This window comes from Arabidopsis lyrata (assembly GCF_000004255.2).
Source record: "Arabidopsis lyrata subsp. lyrata unplaced genomic scaffold ARALYscaffold_8, whole genome shotgun sequence".
Lineage (NCBI taxonomy): Eukaryota > Viridiplantae > Streptophyta > Magnoliopsida > Brassicales > Brassicaceae > Arabidopsis > Arabidopsis lyrata.
In genome coordinates this window covers 16864968-16874826 of record NW_003302548.1, presented here as the reverse complement: position 1 = coordinate 16874826, position 9859 = coordinate 16864968, and the positions used below count along the sequence as shown (strand labels likewise).

Below are 9859 nucleotides of genomic sequence, written 5' to 3'. Positions count from 1 at the left end.
TAAAATAGCAAACAATTCCAAACTTTTATATCTTTGTTTTGTTTATGTTCTGTTTTAGGTTATCATTTTTTTATCGTTTATTTTCTCTTATAAGGAAAACAGTACATTACCTTATCGTATGTCAGGGATAAAATATTACTAATTACGTATCTTAGCCTATTAAGAATATCAAACTCAAAATGAAAAATAACAATTAGTACCTTAAGAGACAGAAACTTATTAAAGATTAACAGTAACAATGATCCCTAAATTTCAAATTTAATTATATTTTCCTACCAATCCATTATAGCAATTCGTCAATGAACTTCTCATGCATATTGGGAGAATATATTTCTAGTAAAAGTGGTTAGGCTGTACCATTTTGTCAAAAAGGATGGGACAAAAAAAGGTTACACTTTTGAAATAGGCGTCGTGTCAAATTTGTGTTCGCAAATTCGCATCAATCCAAATTGCTCATTCTCTCTTAACTCTTAAGCTTATACTTTCTTTCTTTCTTTCTAAAATTTTTCACAAAAGTCTACCACTAATTCTCTCATAATAATATAAGATAAAGTATATATATATATATTTGTTTAGATATACACATAACACATTCGTATCGCTCAATTAACTATAGGAAATACCGTAAACTATATTTTGTGGTAAGAAAATAAGATCAATAAGAGCATACAATTGTCCGACATCAATTAAATGAGCATAGTCAGAAATATTAATGAAAATTCAGATGTTGTACTTCAACATAATATTTCATTTTAAAACGTGTTTATACATTTTAGGTAAGTTCAAAAACACAAATACAGTACATGATCCTACTCGTTCTCTTAATTTTAAAATTACACTTCTGATTAAGTAACTTTAAATGAAATTCCTTAAACACGAGTGCCTAGTGTAAAGCGCGTGAGTAACGTGTCTAAGCTTCAATAAGAAATTGATGACGTGGAAACTATAATTAATAAAAATAACAAATTTAACTAGCCGGGCAACGGGTAGTAGCTAACGTCCGTCTATTAACGCCGTTTATATAGCGCAGTTTTTTTTTGAATACATCAAATTATCCGAACCTAAGGCTCAGACTTAGCTTCGGTTGACCAAAAGTTTCTTCATTTTCTTCCTTTCTCTCTCCTACCCGGAAAAAAAAAAATAGAAAGTTGCAGAGAGAGAGAGACCTTAGCTGTAGAGAGAGAAAGGGATTGGGTGTTGTGCACTGAGTTCGATAGAGAAGAAGATGAGTCAGATCGCGAGACGGCGGAGGAAAGGTCGACCGTCGAAGGCGGATCTGGCGGCGCGGCGTAGTAGTTCGTCTCCGGGTGAATCGGGATATGAGCTCCGGCGAGGTCAAAGGCAGCGAAATGTGAGGTATAACTTCGATTTCGATGATTACTTCGACGAGGAGGAAGAGGATGATGTTGAAGAGGAGAAGAAGAGACAGAAGAAGCTGAAACAAGTTCTTAAGCTGAACCAGAGCCGTGCTAGAGCTGACCCTCCGATTAAGAGTCGAGCGCGTGTGAGACACGCGTCTGATTATGAAGAAGAAGAAGAAGAAGATGATGAGGACGATGAAGCAGAGGAGGAGGAGGAAGATGTGAGTGAGAAGAGGCAAGTGAAGAAGAGGAAGATTAACCGTCACGACGACGAAGATGAAGAAGAAGAGAAGGATTATGATGTGGAAGAGAAAGAGGAAGAAGAAGCTGATTCTGAGGAATATGATGATAAGGTATTGTACGGAAACCCTAGAAAGTGATGAACTTTATCACAGTCAGTGTGTGTGTATATATAGGTTTCTTGTCTCTGTCTCTGTGTGTGTGGTTCTTTGCTTGCAATGAGAGTGTTGGGGAATTGGGAGATAATTTAAACTGTCGGGGTCAACTGTCAAAAAAACACTAACTTATGCTGTCTCTCACTCTCTCTCTTCCCACAGAATCTGATCACACTTCCCACCTTTCTCTCTCCATCACCCACATCTTTTACTCTTTCTCTCTCTCTCTCAATTCTTGATGTGTGTTGTTGTTGTTGTTGTTGTTGTTGTTGTTGCTGTCTCACACTATCTGGTCAATCACTTCTGTCTCTTTTTGTGTGGCATTGGGTTTTGATTCAAGTACATTTTTGAGGTTTCTGATATGAGTTCTCTTGTGAATTTATCAGGAAAGGAAGAGGAGGAGTGCTTCTGGTATGATGCTTACTTGGTTTTTGAGTTTTGATTATCATGACTAGTCTCCTCTCAGTCTGATTTTGGTTATTGTTCTTGTTGTATTAGGGATTCAGTGTGATCATTTTTCAGAAACAACACCTATCCTTGACAAGAAGTCTTTGGAGTTGATTCTTGACAAACTTCAGAAGTACACAACTCACAAAATCCTTTTCTTTCTCTGTTGTGTGCGACTGCGTAATCACATTGTTTATCTTATCTTACTTGGGAGTTCTTTTTGCAAACAGGAAAGACATCTATGGTGTGTATGCAGAACCGGTTGATCCTGAAGAGGTAGTAATGGAGGATTCCCTGGAGTCATCTCTGACTAATCTGTTCAGCAATTGGAGCTTTAAGTTGTTTTATTTGATTTTTTTTTTTGGGATTGTATTTTGCAGCTTCCTGATTATCATGAGATGATAGAGCATCCCATGGATTTTTCCACAGTGAGGAAGAAGCTTGCACATGGATCATATTCTACATTGGAAGAGCTTGAGGTGGGTGATAAGTTTGTTTCTCAAGTTTACATGGAGAGCTTTTACATGATGAACTGATTTTGTAACTTTTCAGGATATTCTTTGTAGAAGAATTGGTTTGTGATAATACTGCTCTAGTGTAGTTGCTAGGATCATGAATTAAATCCATCACCTATATTGTTGCTTGACTTCCTTTGCTAAGCTGTTTTTGGAACTGTATTTTTGACTGCAGAGCGATGTCTTATTGATTTGCTCAAATGCGATGCAATACAATTCCTCAGATACTGTGTACTATAAACAGGTAAATCATATTTTTATTTTCTCACCAATCTTCTTTCTTTGCAAATTGGGTTTTCTTTTCTGCTCCCCGGCATTTGAAACTCGTTTTTTTTTCCTACCAGGCAAGGACTATTCAGGAAATGGGGAAGAGGAAGTTTGACAAGGCAAGAATTAAGATTAAACGTGCTGAGAAAGAGCTTAAAACAGATGAAAAGGTGAAACCTGGCAGCTCTGTGAAGAAGCAAGTGAGACAGCCATTTAGTCGAAATGGTCTAGAGCCCGTTGGTTCTGATTTCTCCTTTGGTGCGAACCTTGCAAGTGGAGGAGCTTCTCAAAATGAACCTGTTTTAACTCAAACTGGCGGACATGAAAAGCACAGCTGTACAGATGTGTTTTTTGAGGGAAATGCATCCTTAGTAGACAATCTGGAGAAAGCAGAAGACTTGTCATCCGGTATGAGGGAAACACATACTTCAATTAGTTGTAGATGCTAAGAATAATGGTTTTTTCTTCCACCCACCTCTTCTCTTTTCTTGATATATTTCCATTTTGTTTCACTTTTCCTAGGAAAGGGTCTTGTTGGTAAGTGTGGGAGGAAGCTGTCGGTTGTTGAGGAAGACCGCCGTGCAACCTATGAAAATTCTGATCAGCAGGCCGATAGATCGGAGTCCATATTCACAACATTTGAGAGTGAAATCAAGCAGTTTGTTGCTGTAAGTGATAACTATTATGCTCAAAGTTTCATTGTCATTTTATGATTGCGCTTAACCTTCTTGACTAAATTATTTTCCCGTATCATCAGGTAGGGCTTCATGCAGAACATGCGTATGGTAGGAGCCTTGCACGTTTTGCTGCTACTCTTGGACCCGTTGCATGGAAAATAGCTTCTCAGCGAATTGAGCAAGCACTTCCTGCAGACTTTAAGTTTGGTCGGGGATGGGTTGGAGAATACGAGCCGCTTCCTACGCCAGTACTTCTATTTGAAACCTACACACCTAAAGAACCACCTAAAGAAGCATCTGTCTTTTCAAAGCCAAAATCAAATGCTGCTGCAAAGAAGAATGAGACACTGTTTAAGACTCCTCTGCCCGTAAAGGAACAACAGGGTAACAGACCCGTTCGAGATGGAAACCGTGCATTCCCATTTCCAACATCTATTGGGGCTTCGTCAGAAGGGAGTCCTTCTTTTGTTGCTACTCAAGTAGGAAACCTAAAATCAATGAGCCAGCATGAATATCGAAATCCTTCTCCGCTAGATTTTGTCAAGTCCCAAAATAGGATTCCTCAGCAAGTAGAACTGAATTTACCCCCACCAGCAGAACAATCCAATTCCGGTTCTACTTGTGTTTCGGAAAACCGTAGCTTTGGAAAATCAGATACAGTGGCATCATACAGGTCATCAAGTGACATGATGAGGAACATGACTTCTAAAGATTCTGAACATTACAAGCATCAGATGACTACTAACGGGATCTTTCCTGGTGGATTGAGTAATGGCAAAGACTCTCCTGGTGTGAGCAACAGAATGTTTGATCTATCTACTGATTTTGCTAATCAAATGAGTCGCACAGCAACAAGTTCACAACAACCCATGAGACAACAGAGTCAAAGCCACGGTGAACAAGCACAGTTAATGAGAAACTTCAATGAGAAGGCTAGAACACAGCACAACTCTACTTATAATCATCCTAAAGCTGATGCTCCACCTAATGTCTCGTCACCACAATCCGCAAGAAGTGAAGATTCGAGCAATGCTTCTGTAGCAGCTGCAAGAGCATGGATGTCGATAGGAGCTGGAGGGAATAATAAACAAACATTTGAAAATCCTACTAATCTGAGGAGCAGCCACATTTCTGCGGAGTCCTTGTATAATCCGTCAAGGGAACAACTTCACCAACAAGCTTTCAAACCAAGAGACCCCGAAGAGACACAGTTCCATCCTCAGAGGAATGGTTTCCCTTTCCAGACATTTGTGCACCAGCCTGTTCACGGGATGATGAACGTAGGATCACAACCAATTCAGAACAACCGACCGATTGTTTTTCCTCAGATGGCTGCTCCAACTTCTGATTTCACAAGATTCCATGTCCAGTCTCCATGGCGAGGAGGCATTACTCCACAAGTCCAGTTGAAGCAGAGACAAGAGAATCTCAATCTCCCACCAGATTTGAACATCGGAGTTCATTCGCCTGATTCTCCTGCAAAACAATCTTCTGGTGTTCGTGTCGATTCCCAACAGCCTGATTTGGCGCTACAGCTCTAAAAAAACAGCCATGAAGAAAACCCAAGCAAATGATACCGCCACAGCCTTTTCTGTTTTCTGTGCTCATCATTACACCAGGCGATAAAGTGGGCTGGATATGTAATTGATCGCTGTGGTATCAAAACGGAAACAAACATAAGGCCAAGAGCTGTTTTACCGGGTGAGTCTACATGTGAATCAAAATCTTTTACCAGGCTTCTTTATTTTTTTTGATGTGGTTAGTTTTATTTCGAGGTTCAGGCTGGTTAGAGTCATCAGTCATCAGTATAGTTGGTCTAAGAGTTAAAATTTGGAGATTTTTATTGATATCGACATCCCGGTTAGCTAACTATGTTCCTAACGTAGATGTTTCATCAAACCAATCCAAGTTCTTGATTCACCTGATTCCGTGAAGTCTTTGGTCTTCCTACACTTCTCTATTTGTTATATAATATATGAATTAGTATTATATCATATGACCATAGTGAAGGTTGTTTGGCCGAGTCTTCAAGTTATGGCACACACAAGTGGCTCGCGTCATTTGCTTTGAAAGAAGGAAAGGTCACACAACAAGTGTTTTCTGTGTTTGGTCAAAGATAAGAAAAGAACTCCATAAGGCATTTATGATAAATGAGACAAAAGAGCATTTTACCACTAAATCAATTTGATTCCTCATGCACCTCAATGTTTGAAACGCCAAGCAACATGAATAATTGTAGGATGAGTACAAAACATTATTCACAAATCAATCTCATGTTTGATTCATGGGTTGAAATCGAAACTTTTCAATATGAATGCGTTGCACTGAGTTAAACCAAAAACTAAATGAGTTTGTAGGTAGAATCTGATAATGTTTGTCAACTATGCCAATCTATCCAAGCTGACAATGGTTTTATGGGGGAAAAATGTTATTTGAAGGTTGAAAACATTTGACCAGTCCTGTAAAAATAAGTTGTTTCTACAATCTTTAAAAGGCTAATTATGTAAAAAATAAGTCGTACGATCAAATCCTCTTCACATGTAGTAAAACTGTAAGAGAAGATAGTTCACGTTGAAGATGATATTAAAATAAGCGCGTTACAAATGTCATTACTTAAAATAGAAGATTAAAAAACATTAGTAATTCAGAAAAAAACAACCGATATTGTGAGTTGTCTTAAGAAGACTTGTGTTGTGTCCAGAGAAACAAACACTGTCAATTTGTTCTCTCTCTCCTCTTTTTATTTATATCTCTTTTATTTCTTGTTTTTTCCGTTGTAATTTTACACCGTAAATTACCTAAGTTACCTCTTCTCTGTTTTTCCCTCTTTGTCATCATTTGTCTCAGTAAAAAAAAAAAACAAAACAACAAATATTTTCCGATGGCCGAACTTGGGGGTTGAAAATCACTCTGTGGGTCCTACCTTTCTCAAATCCCCCCAATCATAAGCCAAAACACAAAAAGAAAATACTTTATTAAAACACAAAACTCTGTTTTTTTATTTGTTTCTTTCTCTTCTCGAATCGGCGAGGGAAGAAGCTATGATCCTGTACGGAGGAGGAGGAGCAGGGAAAGACGGTGGATCCACCAATCACTTATCAGACGGAGGAGTGATATTGAAGAAAGGTCCATGGACGGCGGCGGAAGATGAGATACTTGCTGCGTACGTTAGAGAGAACGGTGAAGGAAACTGGAACGCCGTTCAGAAAAACACAGGTTTGGCTCGTTGCGGCAAAAGCTGCCGTCTTCGATGGGCCAATCACCTCCGGCCCAATCTCAAAAAAGGCTCTTTCACCGGCGATGAAGAACGTCTCATCATTCAGCTTCATGCTCAGCTTGGAAACAAATGGGCTCGCATGGCTGCTCAGGTATAAACAACAACTTATACATATATACTTGGTGTTACCTGCGTTACACGTTAACTAATCTCTTTGCAAATTTTTCATAAATTAGTTGCCGGGAAGAACAGACAACGAGATCAAGAACTATTGGAACACGAGGTTGAAACGCCTTCAACGCCAAGGACTTCCTCTTTATCCTCCAGATATTATCCCTAACCATCAACTCCATCCACATCCACAACATCATCATCAACAACAACAACAACAACAACATTATCCCTAACCATCAACTCCATCCACATCCACAACATTATCATCAACAACAACAACAACAACAACATAACCATCATCATCACCATCATCATCATCAACAACAACAACATCATCATCAACAAATGTATTTTCAACCACAATCTTCACAACCAAACACACCATCATCCTCCCCTCTTCCATCTCCAACACCAGTATCCGCAAACGCAAACTCCTCATCATCTTTCACTTTTCATACCACAACCGCTAATCTCCTCCATCCACTTAGCCCTCACACTCCAAACACACCCCAAACTCCTTCTCAACTCTCTTCCACACCGCCTCCACCGCCACTTTCCTCTCCTTTATCTTCCCCTCGCAACAACCAATACCCGACTCTTCCTCTCTTCGCCCTCCCAAGTTCCCAAATCAATAACAATAACGCAAATTTCACTTTCCCTAGACCTCCACCTCTCCTTCAACCGCCTTCATCGCTCTTCGCTAAACGTTACAACAATGCGAATACTCCTCTCAATTGCATCAACCGCGTCTCAACCGCTCCATTTTCCCCTGTTTCAAGAGACTCCTACACTTCGTTTCTAACATTGCCTTACCCTTCCCCAACCGCTCAAACAGCTACTTACCACAACACTAATAACAATTACTCTTCCTCTCCTTCCTTCTCTTTAAACCCTTCTTCTTCTTCTTCTTACCCTACAGCAACTTCTTCCCCAAGCTTTCTTCACTCCCATTACACTCCTTCTTCCACCTCCTTTCATACCAACCCGGTTTACTCCATGAAACCAGAGCAGCTCCCTTCAAACCAAATTCCCCAAATAGATGCCTTCAATAATGTCAACAACTTCACAGACAATGAGAGACAAAATCATAACCTTAACAGTTCCGGTGTTCATAGAAGAAGTAGTAGCTGCAGCCTCTTAGAGGATGTCCTTGAAGAAGCCGAAGCTTTAGCCTCTGGAGGCAGAGGCCGGCCTCCAAAACGAAGACAACTCACAGCTTCTCCTCCAAACAACAACGATAACAACAACAACGACAACTTCTTCTCGGTTAGTTTCGGACATTATGACTCTTCTGACAACTTATGTTCCGTACAAGGTACAATTTAAACCACTCAAAACACTTCAAATCTAAACTATTTACTTCTCTATAGGGAAAATTTTAAATGTTTTTGACTGAAACGCAGATCTGAAATCAAAGGAAGAAGAGTCTCTTCAAATGAACACAATGCAAGAGGACATAGCTAAGCTCCTTGATTGGGGAAGTGATAGTGGAGAGATCTCTAACGGACAATCATCTGTTGTCACTGACGACAATCTCGTTCTTGATGTTCATCAATTAGCTTCACTATTCCCTGCTGATTCTACAGCCCTCGCAACCGCAACAAACGACCAACACAACAACAATAATAACAATACTTGCTCCTGGGACGACATGCAGGGAATAAGGTAGAAAAAATGTCTGAAAAAAATCTACGGACCAAGATCAAGAACTAACAAAGAACAGAGGTTTTTGATCTTTGATTGTATTTGTATCATTAATTTTTTTCTTTTCTTATATTTTGTTGCAAATCTTCTGTTAACTATTCAATGCTATTTGATTCCTTACTTAATTTTGTGGTTATGGATACGTTCGTGTATTGATTTTCAAACTCCAAAGTTTTCACTACTTTCATGAAAATACCTAGACGCAGTCATTTTGACTTCATGACCTGCATTTTTAAAAAAATAAAAAGTAAAATTATAAAAAGTAGCGATTTTAGGGTTTATTACAAAAAAAAACCCCTTAAAGAAATAGAGGTTTTCGTAACCAATTTTCCTTGTTTATTTTAACATCTTGTTTGATTTCAAATTATTTGTAAATAGACAGAAGTCACGATTATTGCCTTTTTGGTGTGCTATATAGTAATTAAGAGCATGTGCGGTGGAAAGTTCTCACATAGATTTTCACTAATAAAAAATAAGAAAATAATAAAAAGTGGAGAGAAAAACATTTGAGAACCCTTTTTTTTTTTTTTTGTCATCCGAAATTAAAAAGAGCTCAAAAGAGTCATTCCTGAGGAATGTTGTTTACATAGGTGATGTGTAGCGGTTCCGTACGAACTTTTCGTGCCAGATTGTCCGCTTTAGTATTAGCACATCGAGAAATTAGAGAAAGAGAGAAATTGGAGAACTCTTCCTTGTCGCTCTGAAATTCCTCCAAATACACTGAGAAGGCCGGCCATTCGGTTGGGGAAGACACCATCTTCACCAAGTCAGAACAGTCTGTAAAGAAAGCTACATCTTGATTATCTGCACCAATCATACACTTCATCGCCCACATGAGGGCTTCGAATTCTGTATGTAGCGGAGATAGGCTTCTACGGAGGTTAGCAGCTCCCCTTGTTGTCGGCTCACCATGTGATGGTGTGCAAAACCACCCTAGTCCGGAAAACTTATCATTGTCCTTCCAAGATCCGTCCACAAAACAACGATATCCCGTGAAATTCGAATCAATAGACACCCCCTCGTTCGAGGCCGGTTTGGAGTTGCCCATGATTCTTGATTTTCACTATGAAGCTCCACTTGAGCTGATTGCCACAATTGTGCC

General features: G+C 39.3%; 2 protein-coding genes across 2 annotated transcripts; both read left to right on the top strand.

The window, feature by feature from the left end:
* The first annotated feature begins 739 nt into the window (after positions 1-739).
* Positions 740-5587, top strand: LOC9302146 (bromodomain-containing protein DDB_G0270170). The gene is made up of 9 exons (XM_021027827.1): positions 740-1714; positions 2143-2167; positions 2255-2336; positions 2434-2479; positions 2584-2682; positions 2894-2962; positions 3063-3393; positions 3508-3653; positions 3743-5587. Exons 1-9 carry the CDS (start codon positions 1226-1228, stop codon positions 5201-5203), a joined length of 2748 nt encoding a protein of 915 aa, XP_020883486.1. The 5' UTR covers positions 740-1225; the 3' UTR covers positions 5204-5587.
* A 169-nt stretch (positions 5588-5756) lies between these two features.
* On the top strand, positions 5757-8897 carry LOC9300447 (transcription factor MYB120). The gene is made up of 4 exons (XM_021027914.1): positions 5757-7030; positions 7116-7248; positions 7328-8368; positions 8457-8897. The coding sequence occupies exons 1-4, from the start codon at positions 6704-6706 to the stop codon at positions 8720-8722; spliced, it is 1767 nt and encodes a 588-aa protein (XP_020883573.1). The 5' UTR covers positions 5757-6703; the 3' UTR covers positions 8723-8897.
* Positions 8898-9859: the final 962 nt, after the last annotated feature.